The 20,553-nt window shown below is 38.1% G+C and overlaps 1 protein-coding gene across 2 annotated transcripts in view; it reads right to left on the bottom strand.

Annotated features, from left to right (window-relative positions):
• Positions 1-20,553, bottom strand: part of LOC128739166 (sodium/hydrogen exchanger 9B2) — a 232,948-nt gene that overhangs the window by 42,900 nt on the left and 169,495 nt on the right. For both annotated transcript variants that reach the window (XM_053834593.1, XM_053834592.1), the window contains exons 5-7: positions 12,854-13,026; positions 2,578-3,345; positions 2,228-2,350 (exon numbers count right to left, since the gene is read on the bottom strand). In XM_053834593.1, coding sequence (XP_053690568.1) covers positions 2,228-2,350; positions 2,578-3,345; positions 12,854-13,026 — 1,064 coding nt within the window. The remainder of the gene's footprint in view (positions 1-2,227; positions 2,351-2,577; positions 3,346-12,853; positions 13,027-20,553) is intronic.

The raw sequence follows: 20,553 nt of genomic DNA, 5'->3' as shown, positions 1-20,553 counted from the left end.
GTTGCTCGCGCGCACAATAGCCCAAAACCAAAAAAACGTGCGCATTAGAGTTTTGACTGGGAAAACCTGGTTTTAGGTTTATCGAACCTTAGGAAGAGTTTTTTTGAAATTGAAAGCTCTATCGTCTGGTAGAATTTAAATTTTGATTAATCCCCCTAAAAGTGAAATAAAAAAAAAATATTTTTCTTCAGTTTCAATATAAAACATTGATGTGTTCTGTAAAATTTAAGAGCATATTATTACAAGAAACTTTGCTGAAGACAGTAACCTTCTATCCCTTCAGCGAAGATAGAAAAACCTAATTTATTTTATATGAATTTATGAAATCAGTTTTTCCTGATTCCGAGCTAAAATCGTTTTGTAATTGTTGTATGATTTTTTCATGTTGTACAAATAGTAAAAATACACAACTTTGCTTGTTTAGGAACTGTAGAACTTTGATTGTAAAAAATACCCTAATTTCTACCCCGAATAACCCGACTATCGACAGACGGATACATTTAAAACATTTTACATTTGCTGATAGTTTTGCTGCATTCATACACCATTTTTCCATATGAAGAAACGAGCGAAAATTCCAGTTGGGGCCAATTGCGGTACACCTCACACACTGATTGCTTCGTTTCTGTGATGCCAGTTTTTGCTGATCTATTTTGCCAACAATTTAAAGTATTAATGCATTGAATAATTATGGCATTTTGCTCATAACAAGTTTATTGAAGAATATACGTTAGTAAAACATCAATTTGTAACTTTATAACAATATGGCATTCTAAAACCTACACGTGTTGTACAAAATATAACAGCGTGAGTAACCGAAGGTTAACAAAAATTAATGAAATTTATTCAAGAAAACTTTATTAAGTCAAATAGAATGCCATTACAGGAAATTATGCTTAGTTCAAAAACCTATTAACTAGACCTTTACTACGCAATGTATATGTTAAAACATAATATTCCCTCTTACAACTTACTTTTACTTGCACTTACTCAAATTAGTAACACTCTTACTCAGCACTTACTCAGCAATTTCATGAAAAAAGGATCTATCAAAATTTATAAGTGCTCCTATTTTGTTCAAATTTTGTAAACTTATTCAATTTCAAAAAAAAAAAATGTAAACAAACACTCTACACAACGTTAACGTAGATGAAGACCGTATAACAAAGGTTCCTTTTACCACTAGGTGAATTAAAACGGGTTTTTACTTTCGATCCATAAAAATCAACACAAAACCAAGATTTTTTCTCAATATCAGGATTAACCAGCGGCTTGTCAGTGTATCAGAAAACACACCAAAAAATCTGACTATTCCTGAAAAATCGTGAGCACTGAGCATCTCTACCTCTGACCGATAGTGATGAACTCTTGTCGGTATTATTTCGTCATAACGCACATAAGAAGGGCTCCATATAAAGTAGCGGTCAAAATTGCTGAATGTAAATTTTCACATTTTAGCACATGCTTAAACGCGGTTTTGTAGTAAGTTGTCTATATTTTTATGATTCACGAATAAAATTTTGATAGAAAAAAAAAATATGTAGAAATAAGCCGTCAAAGTTGCCCATTTCAAAAGCTTGAAAAATAAGTCATTTTAAAAAAGTCAAAAAATTAAATAGTTATCGCGGATGTAAATATTGTTGTTATATATCATTTTAAAACTGATATCTTAGCCTATTAAAAAATAAAATAAAAACAAATTTAAACTCAATGAGGTGCGCCATAGGCTACTTATAATAAAAATGAAATTCTCATAAACTTTAATCAAAAAAACAACTCTTGTCGCCGCAGTTTCTTGCAGTGCGTCTGAAAGCTCGAAGTATGTTGTATTAACACATGAATTAAAAGTTTGCTATAATTTGACGTTTTTCGAAAAAAAAAAATTTTAAAATTATCATATTTTTAGCAAGTCTTCAAAATTTTAAGTACTCTTTCAACAAATTTGATTATCTTTGTTACTAAATTTATTTAGTAACTGAAGAGAGTTTCATGAGAAAATGGGAGAATCCCCGCGAGAAAGAAAAAATTGTTTTTGTCAAGCAAATATTTATATCCGAAGCATTTGATCATTTTTCCCCGAATCACCCTAAATATGAGTTCTTATAAGTTTAAATCATTTCTTTTGTAACAAATATAATCTAGAATCAATTTGAAACTAAAAAATAATTTTGGCCAAAAATCGCAATTTTCTGACTATTGTGTAACGTGGAGAAAATAATGATCTTACCTTTTCTTTAACGTTTAATTTATCTCCAAAAGCAATTCCAGCGGTTACTACTATGCGAATAACAATGCCGGCATAAATGCAACCAACTCCTATCGACACAAGATGAGGGTCTAAATCACTTATCTGAAATGAATCGTAACAAAAATGTAAGACATAAACCAAGCGGAATAGAAAGTATAATTTGTTTGCTCTAGTAACACAATGCTCATTGTTCTATATGAATCGTAACAAAAGTGAAAGATAGTGTAAGAAACCAAGCGACTTCGAAAATATAATTTGTTTGCTCTAGTACCACAATGTTTATTGTTCTATTACTACATTATCACAGCTTTATTTACTTGTTTAATTACCTTTATTGAAGCTCCTGTTATTCCAAATAGAATAGGCTCGAAAATCATCCAAAATATTTCAAAAGCAGTTGAAACGGGATTATCCTCTAACTCCCATCCGTCTCCACACCAAAAATAAGAGGCAGTAAAAGCGGCAAAAACAACAGCAAGGGGTCCTGCTCCTTCAAAATGTATTTTTTCACTGCCGAAAACAGCCATCATTCCGCCTCCAAATAACATTAGAGTACGAATAGGAACAACATACGCGTCTCCCTTTTCCGGAATGTATTTGCATAGAGTGCCCCATAAAACTCCAAAACCAAGGCCACCAAAAATGCAAACCGGAGCTTGTGCAATTTGAAACGCTAGTCCTTGCGACGTGAACATAATACTTGAAATTATACCATACACTGCTACGGACGCTGCATCGTCGATACCAGCCACTGCTATGATGAGTGTGGGTATTCCTTTAACGACGCCATACCCTTTCGTTCTCAGTCTAAATAGGCATGGCACCACCACAGCTGGCGAAACAGCAGCGATAATTGAGCCCAACATAAAACTCCACATCCATGGTAGATCCAGAAAGAAGTGTGTCATAACACCAATCAACACGAATTCTATAATCCAAGGAATAAGACCAAGCTTCAAAATCGTTACATAGATCTTTTTAAAAGCATTTGGATCCATTTCTAATCCAGCGCGAATCAAAATTATGACAAGGGCCATTTTCCGAAGGATGGCAGTAACTTTGGTAAATTCGCCATCGATGTTGACCCATCCAACGTTCTGAAAAGTGACAAATAAAATATAGAATAAAATCTGTTGCAGTTTGTTCTGTATTGGGATACCGTGAACGCAGGTAATTCCGATCAGTTCCTAATTCCGATCACTCAACTAAAGTAGTCGATTTTTGAAAGAATGAATTGAAATTTATAGCTCATTGTCAAGCGTTGATCATGAGGATTCCCATAAACTATGGTTTTTGATTCCATCTTCTGAAAATCGACTACTTTAGTTGAGTGATCGGAATTAGGAGCTGATCGTAATTACCCGCGTTCACGGTATCATATTGAATATATTCGAAATTTCGAGACTAGAAATCTGTTATAACGTTTTATGTTTAAACAGTATAATCAGCGGTGGGCACCGCTAGACCGCTAAGGCTTATACAAATTTGAAAAAAAGTTTATGTCACCCCCCCCCCCCCCGCCTTCAAAAATTTTCGGAATGTGAAGGGGCAAAAAAATAAAGCGTTATATCATTATGTTGCATTCTTTAGTGATAAGCAGGTTATTACAGTTCAACGAGTTTACAACTCTAAATTATCCAATATGTGCAAATTTAAAGCAATTATCTCGTTAGTCTTGATTTGAAAAATTTTGATGGTTGGTTCGGATCGAACTGGAATTTAAGTACTGTACAAAATTTTTGTTTTAAATTTTCAATAATATGAAAAAATAAACACTGGCTTCTACTCTTGTGTTTAGTTATTGGAGTTTTGATATTATTATTTTTTTCTTGCCCCCCCCCCCCCCCTTCAACAATATTTTGAGACCAGGACATAAACTTTTTTTCAAATTTGTATAAGCCTAATTGAAAATTTAGCGTCGCTTACCACTAATCCGCTATCTGAAAAGTTAGCTCGCTAATCGCTAAACGCTAATCGACGATCTCAGATTAGAGTAAGTTTCGCAAATCGCTAAATCTAAATTACCCAAAATTACTACATTTTTGATTGAACTTATACTCAGAGTAAATGCACGCACCGCACCGGTACCGGTACTCAAAGTTGATGCTCCGATCATAACTAACACACTCCCGGTTTAGGTGCATTTTTCCAACTCGCGTCAGAAACCAACGTTAAACCGCACGTCAGTGCCAACTTCGGAACGCAACCGTGCGGCACCCCGCTAAAGAACGGCAGCCGAACACACGCGTTCCTTATTCGTTTTCGTTTCGGGCTACTACCCGATAGAAAATCTCGAAGAACGAAAACATGTAGATTCCCTGCCCCGGTAGCCACGAGGTGCGATCCGAAATCATAGCACGGCGTTCGGCTGCTTGCTTTTTCTGTTGGCGTGCGAGTACGTAGCGACGAAACTGCGTTAATTTTCCAAAGAACCCGGTTTCGGTGTATACATGTGAGGTATGCACCGTTTGGCTCCGAGTGGCGTTTATTACAAGTCTGCTTATACCTTACTTACTTAGGTCCTAAGACAAAGCCTGTTAAACAAGGTTCCTCCAATTAACTCGATTGTGGGCTACCGCTTTCCAATTCCTTGGACACCGAGAACTCTCCGCCGGATCTCGCTCAGCCCGGTCTAACCATCTTGCTCGCTGCGTTCCTGGTCGTCTTGTTCCTACCGGATTTGAGGCAAACACCATCTTTATAGGGTATTTGTCCGGCACTAGAGGCTTTGTATTATATTCAATGTTTATACTTTTTTAAAGTTTCAAAATATACCGATAGGTAGCGCACATAGTCGTACAGTTTGATTTAAATTCGCCTATTTCTCAGAAGGGTTCTATAAACACAAAGATAATAGATTGACAGGTTAGGAGGTAAAGTGGGTATGAATATGTTAGCAACGAAAACATAGTCAGGTGGTCGATTTCCTGGAAAATCAGGGAATATCAGGGAATTCATTTTTGGATCAGGGAAATCAGGGAATTTCGAAATTCAACCAGGGAAATTTTATTCACTCGGCAATACTGTTGATCAACTCATGTTGATCAATTTATTTTTGGATCAGGGAAATCAGGTAATATCAGGGAATTTCGAAATTCAATCAGGGAAATTTTATGTTACACAATCCTGATGTTAACAGCAACCACGTCAAAACGCCAAAAACTTCTATGTATATCTTGTGTAAATATGGAAATATTCGAGTTATTGGCAGTTTAGGGATGCTTGAAATTTTGGTCCAGTATTCATACGCCCAGGGATACCAAAAGAGAACTGCTAAAGCCTATGTAGCAGTGTTATGTTTTTGTACGAAGGCTGTACATCTTGAGTTGGTGTCCGATCTGTCAGCGGCTAAGTTTATACAAGCTCTTCGGGCGTTTCATCGCCCGCAGAGGAACTTGTTACGATATTTACTCCAATAGCGGACCAACTTTTGTTGGAGCCAGGAATCGTACTGTTGATATCGGTATCCTTAAAATTCATCTAAGATTCCTGAAGCTCGATTGGAATATTTCGATGACATGACAATTTCACTATTGGAGCAGAATTTATGTATACCGAAGCCATCTCGGCACAGCATTTTAGAAAATTGCTCGTATATCTCGATAACGTCTCTGGAGTTTTTTCCTCCCGTGAGGAAATCATCAATGTAGCTATCTTGTTGTATGATTGCAAGTGGAAAGTCTGCCCACTCGTTGGTCGCTATCTGATTTAGCACACGTGTCGCCAGATACGGCCCACTGGAACAACCGCATGTCACAGTTGTCAGTTCGAAAAATGCCGGTTTGTTTTCTGTTTAGCCAGAAGCTGCGCTGATAGTTCGGTCGTCCTATTGAATTTGTACCTGCCGGTATATCCTAGGTACTTCTGCCGTCAGTACAACTTGATGACTGCAGAAACGAATGATAATAGATTCTAGGTCATTTTGCACCATTGGACCTATTTCTAATGCATCGTTCAACGAAACCCCTTTTGTTGATTTCGCTGAAGCGTCGAACACTACTCGTAGCTAAGTAGTGCTGCTGGTCATAGACTGCGTGATGAGGAAGAAAGAAACTATCACTGTGATTGTCCTTTACTTCGACCATATGACCAAATGCTAAATACTCGATCAAAATTTTTATATATTCCAAGGGCAGTTAAATTGCTATTTCAAACGTTCCGAAGGTAAAAAATCGATAAAATTGGCAGCACAGCTCGTAATAGTTTATCGCTATAACTGGCAACACAAGCTTGTTGCGTTTTTGACGTAACCTTGACCATGACTTCATGCTAATCATAGAAAAACGTTTGAGCAGCATACCAAAAGTGCTTTGAATATGAATACGTTTTTGCTTTGTTGTATACGATTAAACAACTGTATAAAAATTCTTGTATATTAATGAAAGACAAACTTCATTCACTATGAAATTTCGGCAAACCGGCGTTGAAAACACAAATTCATTTAGTGCTGAATTTCGTTACATTTCTTCTGATAGAACCGTTATTGCCTGGTTTATTTACTTTGCTCGATTGGACCCAATGAAGTAATTTGCGGTTTCGTCACTAACGAGAATGACATTAGCTGGGGCTGGGGCTCGTATGTGTAGGATTCAGAGGGGAACAAAGAGTAGAGGAGAGGATCCGGGAGGTGACGCAGGACTACGTAAGACTCTTTGCAGTGATAGTAGCATGTATCCATGCTTGTAATCATTCGATTTTTCATGTATACATGCTATATGCAACATATATACACAGACAAACAGACATAACACTCGTTTTCCATTCTCGTACCGAATAAAACGTCATTTCAAATTTGGGCTTAGTTGGGAATGTCTCCATTTTGGTCAAAGTGGAGCTTTTTGACGAAAGAAGGGAAATTCCCCATAAAAAATACTTGCTACTTTGAGGGATACCCATGTTGCTATTTGATATTTGGGAATGTCGATCATAGATTGGTGTTCAGGCTAAATGTGAGGTACCATCATTTTTGTTGATTTTTCTTCCAAGAGTTATGTCTGTTTGTCTGTGATATATACATGCTACATGCGTTGTATGTAACATTTATCAAAGTAATAACATTGCATACGTTCAATCCTCAAAAGATTTCAGAGTTATTTCTATGTGCATTTGGAAACAATTTAACAAAATCAAGAACACAAACTATTGCTTTTCTGCTACCTTACAGAAATTAAAGATTGTTTTTATTACCCATGGTTCCCCACGTTGCGTTGAAGGGATTTTACCAATCCAATCCTATTTTATCAACAGCACATCTTTTCACTACACTTCTAATGAAACGGCAAGCATGCTTATTCATAAAGAGTCTTATTATAACCGAACACTACAGCTGTAGCACATTTTTCCAACACAGATATCAAATTCGGCTAGGTTTAATCGTCTCACAGTAAAGAATTTGCAATCTGTTGGGATAACGAACTTGTGTCATTTTTTTCTGGCACATTTTTTTCTGCCACACTTTAATCGCGTTCGTGAGAAATCTGTTGGCACGAGGGGGCTTTGTCACTCTTTCTGGTGTACTTCCCAAGCAAGGACATCAAAATGGTCTAGGTTTAATCGTGGTGTTAAGAAATCCTGTTGAAATGAGGAAACTTCGTCACTTGTTTTGGCTTACTTCCCAAGCACATATATCAAATTGGTATAGGTTTAGATCATCGTAAAGAATCTTCCAACCAATCACGAAGCGAGAATTTTGGTAAAACATAGGTTCATTATTTTCAATTTTTCAATAGTTCAACATCAAGAATCCATACGTTTCTTCATTTGGGCCAATTCTTAGAAGATTTTCCAATCGATTGGTGTAAGAATGTTGAAAATCGTTCGGGAAACCACTAAGCTATTAGCACAGACAAACAGACATAACTCTTGGAAGAAAAATCAACAAAATTTATCGTACCTCACATTTAGCCTGAACACTAGCACCATCTATGATCGACATTCCCAAATATCAAATAGCTACATAGGTATCCCTCGAAGTAGTAAGTATTTTTTATGGGGAATTCCCCTTCTTTCGTCAAATTAGCGCCACTTTGACCAAAACGGAGACATTCCCAACTAAGCTCAAATTTGAAATGGCGGTTTAATCGGTACGATGAATGGAAAACGAGTGTTATGTCTGTTTGTCTGTGCTATTAGTGTTCAAAACCTAAGCACTTTTCGAGAAAGATTTTTTGGAATGACACCCTACATCACCTACCTTCCTGAAAGACGAACAGCGATGATGATAAAATTTTATCTTCATCCCACATTCAAGTGGCGTGTCTGCTATTGTCTTTGATTTCTGCTACCTGTCATACCACTGACCATCACCCAGCCGAGCTGTGTGCCGATTAATGTTGGAGTTGCGTTCTTTGATTAGGTTGTAGAAGAGGTCGGCTCCGAGAATCTTTTGTATCTCGTCAGGTATATTAAAATGTGGTTTCGCCAAGTGATTGTTAACAGAAATTGCCCTCGTCTGGATGTCTACTCCGGCAACAAGTAAATTGGTTATGATTGGAACAACAAGAAGGTTAAGAACGGCTTCAAATGAATTGACGCGCGATCTAATCTTCGTATGGATATTAAACTTAGCCAGACTGCCAGTGTTATTTAACCCCCTGATCGGAAGGTTGATACTTTCCATGGTAACATTCAAATCAAATTAAATATTTCGCGTGTTGATTGGCTTGTTCTATTGGACAGTAATGATGTAAATTCGATGACAGAAAACTTTTGTGCAATAATCCGTTCGTGGCTCAACGAAAATTTTCCTCTTGCTAGAAAGCCGCTCTCTCCGACGTGGAATAACCGTCGTTAGAGGGAATGGAAACGGAAATGAAACACATGTTTGTTCCAAGTACAATTTCAAGCGTTCTAGCGATGAATACCGTAGGTAAAATGCTAGCCTTTACAAATCGTATGTGCTGAGAGTACAAACTGATCTGCGGCGAAATCCAAAAAAGTTTTAGACTTTTGTAAACTCTAGACGTAAATGCCGCTCGACTATTACGGATGTGTACTATGATGAAGTAGAGTCTCGCTCGGCGTCTGGTTCTTGCAAGCTATTTGCCAAATTTTTCTCCACAGTATTTGCTTCTAAAGTTTCTCCTGACGTGTATGTTATACGTTCCCTAGCAAGCGCTCCCGCCGATTTAATTGATCTTATATTTTTTAAATCACTAATGATATGATTGATTATTGCTGCGAAGAAGTTGAAGTGTTCGTACTCTGCTGGTCCGGATGGGATTCTGGCTGTTCTTTTGTGCCGTTGCATGGATATTCTGGCTGCGCCAATTTGTTGCATTTTCAACGAATCGTTGTCTCGTGGAAAATTCCCTGAAGTCTGGAAATATTCGCATATGTTCCTGGTTTATAAGAGTGCTTACTTACTTACTTAGGTGGCTTGCCGTCCTAAGACAACTTACTTAGGTGGCTTGCCGTCCTAAGACAAAGCCTGTTGAACAAAATTTCTCCATGTAACTCGGTTGAGGGCTACCGCTCTCCAATTCCTCGGACACCGAGTACTCTCCGCCAGATCTCGCTCCACCTGGTCTAACCATCTTGCTCGCTGCGCTCCTGGTCGTCTTGTTCCTACCGGATTTGAGGCGAACACCATCTTTGCAGGGTAGTTGTCCGGCATTCTTGCAACATGCCCTGCCCATCGCATCCGTCCAGCTTTAGCCACCTTCTGGATACTGGGTTCGCCATAGAGCTGTGCGAGTTCATGGTTCATCCTCCGCCTCCATGCTCCGTTCTCCTGTACGCCGCCGAAGATCGTTCTTAGCACTCGTCGTTCGAAAACTCCGAGCACTCGCAGGTCCTCATCGAGCATTGTCCATGTTCAATGCCCGTAGAGAACAACCGGTCTAATAAGCGTCTTGTACAGGGTGACAAGCCTGTTGAACAAAGTTTCTCCATATAACTCGGTTGAGGGCTACCGCTTTCCAATTCCTCGGACACCGAGTACTCTCCGCCAGATCTCGCTCCACCCGGTCTAACCATCTTGGTCGCTGCGTTCCTGGTCTTCTTATTCCTACCGGATTTGAGGCGAACACCATCTTTGTAGGGTAGTCGTCCGGCATTCTTGCAACATGCCCTGCTCATCGTATCCGTCCAGCTTTAGCCATCTTCTGGATACTGGGTTCGCCATAGAGCTGTGCGAGTTCATGGTTCATCCTCCGCCTCCATACTCCGTTCTCTTGTACGCCGCCGAAGATCGTTCTTAACACTCGTCGTTCGAAAACTCCGAGCACTCGCAGGTCCTCCTCGAGCATTGTCCATGTTTCATGCCCGTAGAGAAAAATCGGTCTAATAAGCGTCTTGTACATGGTGCACTTTGTACGGGGACTTAGTCTGCTCGACCGCAATTGCTTGTGGAGCCCATAGCAAGCACGACTTCCGCTGATAATACGCCTCCGAATCTCACGGCTGGTATCATTGTCCGCCGTTACCAGTGAGCCAAGGTAGACAAATTCATCGACTACCTCAAACTCATCACCATCGATCAGTATACTACTGCCTAAGCGTTGTCGTTCGACCTCGGTTCCGCTGGCCAGCATGTACTTTGTTTTGGACGTATTTACCTTCAACAAGATAATAAGAGTTTATAAGAGTATATGTTTATAAGAGTGGTGACCAGGCATGGTCAAAAATCGCATCAAAATGTTGCCATCGATGCTCAATCACCGATTCAACTCACATAACCAACACCTTTTATATGCTCACTCAGAGAGACCAAGCGCGCTCTCATAGCAGTTCGAATCATTTGTTGCAAACGAACCAAATTGAATATGAGCTGAAATGATTGCGATCATGCCTAGGTTTTTTCACTCTCTGATCCTAACGAAGTGAACCAAACGTTTGCGACTGAGCGAATCTGATCCGATTTTATTTTGCTTTTCGTCTTCTCAATCGTCCATGAACCGAAAACGATTGCAATCATCATTTGAATCGGTTTTAATTTTGCTCCAAGAAATTATGTAACTTCTTACATAAGTTACAAAGTGTTTGAATATTTGAAATATATGGAGAATAAATACAATATATTTTAATAGCAGAAGTGTGAATACCATTGAGTTAAAACTGAACGTTCAGTGAGCGTAAGTGAACCAAGTTTAAACCGATTCCCATCGCTTACATTCGCCTTGTTATTGTGTCGGTTCTGATCCAATCATTTTTTTCATATACCATTTGAATCATTTCTCTTTCGAGACTGGTTTGTGCACAGCCAACTGCGACAGCGACTCAGCACAGTTCTGGATCACTGCTGAGCGTAAGCGGTAGTAACCTTTTGCTTTCGACAACTTATGATCGTAAATCAGCGACGCTCACTTGAGTGAATGATTTTTTCCATCCTTGGTGGTGCCCATCGAAATGTATGAAACTACCGTGGGATTAACAGTTTATCGGCTGCATCCAAGTTGTTCGAAATTATTGTAAGTCTTGTTATGTTAAGTAGTACGAGGAACTACATATCCTCCGATCAGCATGAATTTGTCCCTGGTCGTTCCGTGACAATGAACCTCCTCGACTTTGCGTCAAACTGCATTCGGGATATTGAATATTGGCGAAGCTTCGCACTTGTTTAAAAGTAACGTTACCAGATATAGTTCAGTTTGATTTTATGTTAGTTCATTAAGACAAATTTTTGTCAGATGATAAAATAAATAAAGAAGAAAGCTTGATTGCTCATTCTTGGCCCTACAGTAATCTACACCGGAGTGTAGCCAAACCGCTTCATCTCTTGATAAGAAAAAAGTCCACTCTGTAAATTTCATGAGCGTTTATACCCTCATTACAGATATTTTTTGCGAATCGCAATACAACTAGTACTCTACGCTTACCAGATATTCCTGTGGAATTTCGGGAAGCGTATTTCGTTTAATGATCAAGTGGTATGATGGATCAAAAAGTGCAATATAAAAACGGCGAGGTAAAGTTTGAATAATTTTCTAATTTTCATGCAACTTTAGCGATTTAGCTATCCCAAGGGTTTATTTTTAGCGAAGCTAACGGTTTTGCACACGTACTTACATCAAATTTAGCGAACACGCTAACTCGCTAACCAATAGCGTCGCTAATTAATGATTTAGCGAATTAGCGAAATTGTGCCACTGGAACAAGAAAATTATAATGTTTTTAAGTTTTGTTTTCTCAAAACTTTGCTTGATCTAGCTCAATAAGTGCATAAAAATGTTAAAAATCGGGGAAAATGAGCAAAATGGGGCACTTCCCATTTTATCAGCCTGCAGGCCGTATCTTAATTACGCCTGTTTTTTCGCTCGTTTTTGCGTTTTTGTAGTGATTTTCGTTATGGGACTGATATGCGGGTATGTCTTGCACGAATTGTAGAACCATCACGACAACCGTTTGGATGAGAAACATCCGCGGTGGAATGGTATGCAATGCTTGTGGGTTTTATTTTAAAATGCACGTTGCTATTCGCGCATCCTGCGGCGGGAAACCTTTACATTTTTTCGGTATCTGTAAATCCGGCAGCAGATGTGGATTATAATCAATAAACAGGTTTGCGAATATTCTAAGCGGACAGGTCTGTACGTGTGAATGTGATTAAAAAAATTCAAGAAAGAAAATGAAATATATATAGCGAAAATATATGTATATGTATACCTGAAATAAAAGCCCAACCATGAGCATTCCGATTAACCGTGGCAGCGTAGCTAGCGATATTAGAAACCCTCCAAAGTTAGCAGCTACAGTTAATACAACAACCTGAAATAGTTGTCCGCCAGGAGCAGCGGTATCTCCAATTATAACATAGGCTGTCACCCATAGCAGTAAACCTGAAAAGCAGAGTTAGTAATTTAGGTCAAATAAAGATAGATTTCCAAATTTATGCCGCCTCCGCGACGTTCAATAGCATAATATTCTGACTACATTAATGTTAAAATCACAAGCAAAGGGACCAAGCCATAGACCTGTGGATTATTTGTATCAAAACATCGAATTATAAAATTTCTGATTATTGATTCAAAATGGATAACCGATACCAGTTTGAATTATTTAGTTACATCGTTCAATATCAATTATTTTGTTAGTTAATCTTAATGATGAACAATTTCTATTTCTATTTCTGGCACCAAGATTTATCAGCTTATTACTTCGTATGACGACTGCACTACACTTCAAACGCTGATCAATTTGTTTTTTTTTTCTCTGATCTCAGAATCGGGATTGTGCTGGACACACAACTAACGTTTAGGCAACGTTGAATAGTATTCAATGATCTAAACAAAGCAAATCGACAACTTGGTTTAAGGTGATACGGTACTGAATCCCAACATGGCCGGAAAAATGGCGTCATTGTGAGGATATAGAATATAGGATGTCCGGCCATGTTGGATTCAGTACCGTTTCACCTTAATCCTGAGAGTCGGTAAGGAGTTCGAGGACCATGTGACGCTGTGCATCCTCTATTGCTGTTTGGTGCGTTCAATTCTGGAGATAGCTTGCGCTGTATGGGACCCGTATTACGACAACTGGGTAAAACTAGAAATACTCAGTTTGTGCGATGAGTATTTAACCGTAGCAAACGTTGATGGCGTTGTGGGCGCAGAGGGCAGTGTAGTTGTAGCATTGAGAGAATAGTTGGACAATCATAGCTACCAGTCAAAATTTTGTGAGCCGTTTGACCCATTATTTCCTTTCGTCGTTGTTCGAGTGTAGTAATACCAAGCAGGAGACAAAGATTAGCGTATGGTGGCATATTGTCAGGGTCTCACCATGGCAGTGTACGGCATATCTTACGAACAAACTGTTTTTGCACGCACTCAATATAGATAGGGTTGCCAAGTGGTCGGTTTTTGGCCGGCCTGACCGGTTTTTCACTTGCAAAACCGGTGGCCGGTCAATCCGGCAAAAAGGGCGGTTTTCCGACATACCCGGCTTCATATGTACTTTTAGCCTGATTTGTTAAATTTGCTGATAAATTTATTAGCAATCCTGAGCAATGGATCATAGAAGATAGCCAGTTTTGCAGTGACAGTGCCTTGTTTCTGGCGGTAATATACATTAAATTGTCCACTAGTGCCAGAAGCAAGTAGTTGACACTCTAAAACTAGACTAGATATCTAGCTATTTTCCACAATCCATTCAACATACGTTGTGGCTGCGACTGTGGGCCCTCTGCGCCCACAACGCCATCAACGTTTGCTACGGTTAAATACTCATCGCACAAACTATGGTCAGCAGGAACTTATCCGTCGCCTTGCTTCATCTTACAACAGTGCTGCACACAACTTCAATTTTTGATTTTTCGTTATCTGTTACTTGTAATGTGAATTGTTCGTAGTGAATAAGTTATATCTTTATATTATTTATATCAAAAAGATGTTGGGTTTTTGTGCTGGCTTGAGAATTGTCATTCATTATTATCAGATTTGTGCAGATACAGCTTCATCATTTTAGGAGTATTGCGTAGGGATGGGAACTATCATTAAAAATCGTTACTGATAGCTATCAGTAGTTTCCAGTACGTTACTGATAACTATCAGTAAATATCAGTAATTTTACCCATCGCGGCATTAAAGCAAAAAACAAGGTAATTGTTATATTATTACTGCGTTATTCATTGCAAGTTTACTTTGAAATTTACCAAGCCGGTTTCATGGGGGCTCGCGCAGCTGCAGACCAGATTTTTGCCACTCAGCAGAAATGATGGGAGTACAACGTGCCCACGCATCACATTTTGATTTCAAAGCAGCATACGATACAGTCGATCAACATCAACTATAAGACATAATGCACGAACACGGTTTCCCTGAAAAACTGACGTGACTGTTTAGAGCTACATTGGATCGAGTAATGTGTTTCGTGCGCGTCTCGGGGACACACTCGGGTCTCTTCGAGACGCGGCATGGGCTCAAACAAGGTGACAAGATGACTATGATATCATAGCCGAGAACCTTGCAACGGCGGAGGCAATCTACACCACTCTTATAGCGGAGTCTAGGAGGATCGAGTTAAAAATAAATGCGTCGAAGATTACATACATGAAAGAAAGTATACATGAAAGGAAACAAACGCGTGCCTCTCACGAATGGTAACCGTTGACTACGATGAGTTCGTGTATTGTTCGGCCGTGAACACGGCCCCTTACCGTGTTCGAGCGGAAAATACTGCGGACGATATTATGCGGCGTACAATCAGAAAGCGGAGAGCGGTGGAGACCTAGGAATCACGAGCTACAGGCATTGTTTGAAGAGATTCCCATCGTACACCTGGCGAGAGGCAATAGGCTACTGTAGGCTACACACGTCGTAAGGATGCCTGACGCCAGTGCGACGAAAACAGCTGTCTTTAACAACCCCACCGGCAGAAACAGGGAACGACTGGGAAATTAGTGACCAGTGGTCCAAATTCGAGTTAAATGGAGACGACTGCTCGAAACAGTACGAGCCGTCTCGGCTCTAGGCTGCTGACGATGACGACGATATATTGTGTCATCCTCATCTATCGTGCACAGCTACCGACCAATAAGTTTAATCTAACTGATTTTTCTAACAGGACGACGTAACTGTATCAGTAAATATCAATAACAGCGAAACCATACTGATAATTAGTGGTATTTTTTCTTACTGATAACTATCAGTAGTTTTTTTTTTTAATTTTATTAAAGACATTTTCTATCAGTAGTTAATGATAGTTTTCCCATCTCTACTTGGCGGACCCTTTAATGGATAGCGGTACTTTCAGGAAAAGTGACCGACACGGGTGTAAACAACCCACGGCGAAGAGAAAAAAAAACATCCGACAATAAATTAACGGCTACAACAGAAGAGACGGTTTTGTGATGTGCTGTTTCCGAGACGATCCCAGCTGGTTCGGAAGTTACCCGAATCCCGTCAAAAGCTATGCCATACAGTAAAGGAGGTCATTAGTGTTTCTTTTTCTGAACACAAAGTGTGAACCGCCGCGTTGAAGAAAAAAAAGGTGGAATCCTCCTCTGGAGAGAGTTCCGCTTTGGGAACGGCGTTTAATTGGTTTGTTTTATCACTGGAGATACTCGTTGTTTGTTTGTTGTTTGTTGAGTGATCTCCACTAACAACGAGGGACTTTCGACAGGCAATTGCAGTTAAGTAGCAGTGCAGCATCGACTCCAAACCTAACCCAGCCGAAGGAGCTTCGATCGCCGTTTCAAAATGGTTTTCGGCAACCGGTTTTGAATTGGAAGGTACAGAATTCACAGGAACCATGGGGTAATACACAATGCTGGAATTGTCACGGGGATAGAAAGTCTACATCGCTGTACTTTTTCCTGCTTTTCTGGTCTCTTTTGTTTTTCTGTTTCTTTCTAGGATCAAGTATGAACAGGTTGAGGGCTGATGAAGTCGACAACGCCAACAGGGCCCAATTGTAATGGAGTTCTTGGTACAAGAAATTAGTATTGGATGTAGATGTTGTATCACATAATAAAACAAATGTGCTGTGCAGGTATGCAGGTATAGACTGAAAAGGTAATGTTACTTATTTTCTTATTTACTCATATAACAAGATACACTTAAATATAATACCTGTATTAGATAAATAAACTAGAATCCGGAGAGGGAGGGACCATCAAAGCACTTGTTTGAAGCGGTGTGCCTAGGGAGAGTGAAACAGTCAACTTTCTAGGGTTAATCTTGGCCCGATTGACAACACATAGCGGATAATGAGCGGGCTCTTCTCCCCACCTGCTGGAGTCATTCTGCATTTAGACGGATTATTCAAAGATTGACTCAGGCGACTTAGCTCTTGGAAGGAGATTCTCTAAATCCCTGGTACGTGTAAGTGATGTTGCTTATCGACCAATTCCCTTTTGGCCCTTCAGACAAGAGTTGGGAAGCATGACCAATCGTTGCATATGCACAACTCTATTTGACATGATAGGATCATTACTATGAACGGATTTCTGCTAAGGCGGTGGTAGTACCATATATTCATTATTCACCATATATATAGCATATTCACCATATACTATATATATATATATATATATATATATATACTAGCTGACCCGGCAAACTTCGTACTGCCACCATTTGTATTAAAAGACGTAAATTGTTAATGGCGGATGTATTCAAAGTTTAGGTTACGTTTTGTACTTGTTTTGAAAAGTTTGAGGGAATGGTTAATTAACTGCCGGATTTTCACAAAACGTCTGTTTTCTACAATCGTTTAGCAATTAGTTAGAAACCCAACTAACGTTTAACAAATGCTGTATATGTAATTGCTTATTAATATAACATTGGCTATATAACGGTTGAATAATCTATTATTCAAATAAAATGTTTGTTGGGAATAGCAATCTTTACGAAATCGTAACATTTATTGCCAAATATCCGTTAAAAACTTGTGAAAAATGTCGATTTTTCAATTTGCAGTACTCAACAGTTGTGCTGGGTGTAAATTTATTTTTTGGAAAAGTAAACTCGATGGCGTCTAATTTCGTTTTCTGCGGTTAACCGACTAACGATATGCAATATATATTCAAAACTTATTGAGAACAGAATCATTGCGCCATCAACTATATTTTCATTTCCGCCCTCAAACGCTTTCTATTTGCCTTTGTGCATTCGCCCATTATTAGGTTGAAATTTTGCATCTTGTTTTTTACGCAAATTATTGGTTAAACATATAATTTTTTGACACTTTCGATCACATTTTCTCTATCGTAATCAGAGCTTTGTTTTTATTTCCACGGTAATTTTTATGTGTAAATTCGGATATGTATCCGATGTCAATATTCATTAGAACTTTAATTCTGTTTGATATATCAATCGATTGGTAAGAATTTGTCGAATGAATTGCATTGCTGCATTAACTGCGTTACTATCTTATACCGATCCGAAAGGTTTTATTATTCCTTAAAATACAATCAATATTATATTGTTAATTTCATTTCATGCTGGGCTCCTCAAACATCGAAAATGCAAATAAATATACGCTTTGCTTTAAACAGTTTTTGGTTTTCTTGATTCCTTTGGTATTTCATGGGTTTTTGTACACTTTTAAGAAGTCCAATTAGAAGTGAAAAAGACAAAAAATTATTACCAATATTGAAATACGATTTATTCTAATGGGTTACCATCATCGTAAAACTTTTTTACCGCCAATTTATTCCGGCCAATATTCCTTTCCAATAAAAAATTTTATTTACATATTTTTAGTACATAAAATATATTGTTCACTTGACAGTCAGATAAGCTATCTGACTGTCAAGTGAACAATATATTTTATGTACTAAAAAAATGTAAATAAAATTTTACGTATATTTTATTCAGTTAATTTAGTGTGTAAAACATTTGTAAACATGCATTAGATACGCACCTAACGCAGAAAGTTTCCAGTTTTGGTTAGTTCCAATAATTTGATAAATGAGGTGAAAGAATTAGCTCTAGGCAGTTAGGCTATTTGATAAACTGAACCCATAACACATACAACGTTTATTATTTTCTAATCTTGCAAGTTCATAAAATCGTTTATTAGCAAGAAAAAGAATATAATCATTTTGACAATCAACTACAGTGAACGGAATTTAGATTTAGGTGTTATCTAAAGCCATCGAATTTGCTTTTACAACAAACAAATTGACAGCCAGCTACTCGTTAAAAAAAATACAGCACTCGTTCGCTAATTGCACGAATGCACAATAGTCGGAAAATTGCGATTTTTGGCCAAAATTATTTTTTAGTTCCAAATTAATTTTAGATTATTTTTGTTACAAAAGAAATGATTTAAACTTATAAGAACTCACATTTAGGGTAATTTGGGGAAAAATGATCAAATGTTTCCGATATAAATATTTCCTTGACAAAAAAAAATTTTCTTGATCGCGGGGATTCTCCCATTTTCTCATTGAAACTCTCTTCAGATACTAAATAAATTTAGTAACAAAGATAATCAAATTTGTTGGAAGAGTACTTAAAATTTGAAAGATTTGCTAAAAATATGACAATTTTAAAATTATTTTTTTTCGGAAAACGTCAAATTATAGCAAACTTTTAATTCATGTTTTGATACAACATACTTCGAGCTTTCAGACGCACTATAAGAAACTGCGGCGACAAGAGGCGACAAGAGTTGTTTTATTAATTAAAATTTATGAAAATTTCATTTTTATTATAAGTAGCCTATAGCGAATCTCATTGAGTTTAAATCTGTTTTCATTTCATTTTTTAATAGGCTAAGATATCAGTTTTAAAATGATATATAACAATAATATCTACATCCGCGATAAGTATTTAATTTTTTGACTTTTTTAAAATGACTTATTTTTCAAACTTTTGAAATGGGCAACTTTGGCGGCTTATTTCTACATGATATTTTTTTTCTATTGAAATTTTATTCGCGAATTATAAAAATATAGACAATTTACTACAAAACCGCGTATAAGCATGTGTTAAAATGTGAAATTTTACATTCGGCAATTTTGGCCGCTACTTTATATGGAGCCCTTCTTATGTGGAATGAGGCGATACGATTAGCGAATTTCGTTTTTTAATTGCACGATGGTTGCCAATATTTATTGTAAAACGTGATTCGTTATCACTGTAAAGAACTCTTCACATGCATTACCACGTGCGCTAAATTTTGGGAAAAACATTTAAATTTTTACAAACGAACTAAAAGCTTCATGAAAATGTGTTCAATTAGTCAAAGTTTAGCCAAATTTGCAGGCATTTTTGTTTATAGCAACCACCTGGGAAACCACGTGTAGTTTAACAGATAACTGCTTTTTAGTTGCACGATCGTGCAGTTAGCGGACGTGCAATTAAAAGACAGTGCGACTAGAGGACGTGCAATTAGCACACGAGTGCTGTACATATATATCTATACCTATAAAAAAGGATTTCTGTCTGTCTGTCTGTCCGTATGTTCCTTATAGCATAGAAAACTACTGAATCAATCGGCGTGAAAATCTGCATGTAGAGGTTTTTGGGGCCAGGAAAAGTTTTAGTGATAGTTAGAGACCCCTCCTCTCACTAAGAGGGGGGGGGCTCCCATACAAATGAAACACAAATTTATGCATAACTGGAGAACTAATCAAGCAAATGGAACAAAATTCGGCATGTGGGTGTTTTCGGTGACAAGAATTTATTCCATGTTAAATTGAGACCCCTCCCCTCTTTATAAGGGGAATTATAACTCCTCTCCCTTTTAAGAGGGGGGGGGGGAGCTTCCATACAAATTTAATAACTCATAACTCGAGAACTAATCAAGCAAATGGAACCAAATTTGGCATGTGAAGATTTTCGAGGGCAAGAATATTTTCTATAGTAAATTAGGACCCCTCCCCACTTTAAGAGGGGGGGTTCGTGTACCAAAGAAAT

This window comes from Sabethes cyaneus, chromosome 3, assembly GCF_943734655.1.
Source record: "Sabethes cyaneus chromosome 3, idSabCyanKW18_F2, whole genome shotgun sequence".
NCBI classification, from domain to species: domain Eukaryota; kingdom Metazoa; phylum Arthropoda; class Insecta; order Diptera; family Culicidae; genus Sabethes; species Sabethes cyaneus.
The sequence above is the reverse complement of the archived record's forward strand: the minus strand, read 5'-3'. Positions and strand labels throughout refer to the sequence as shown.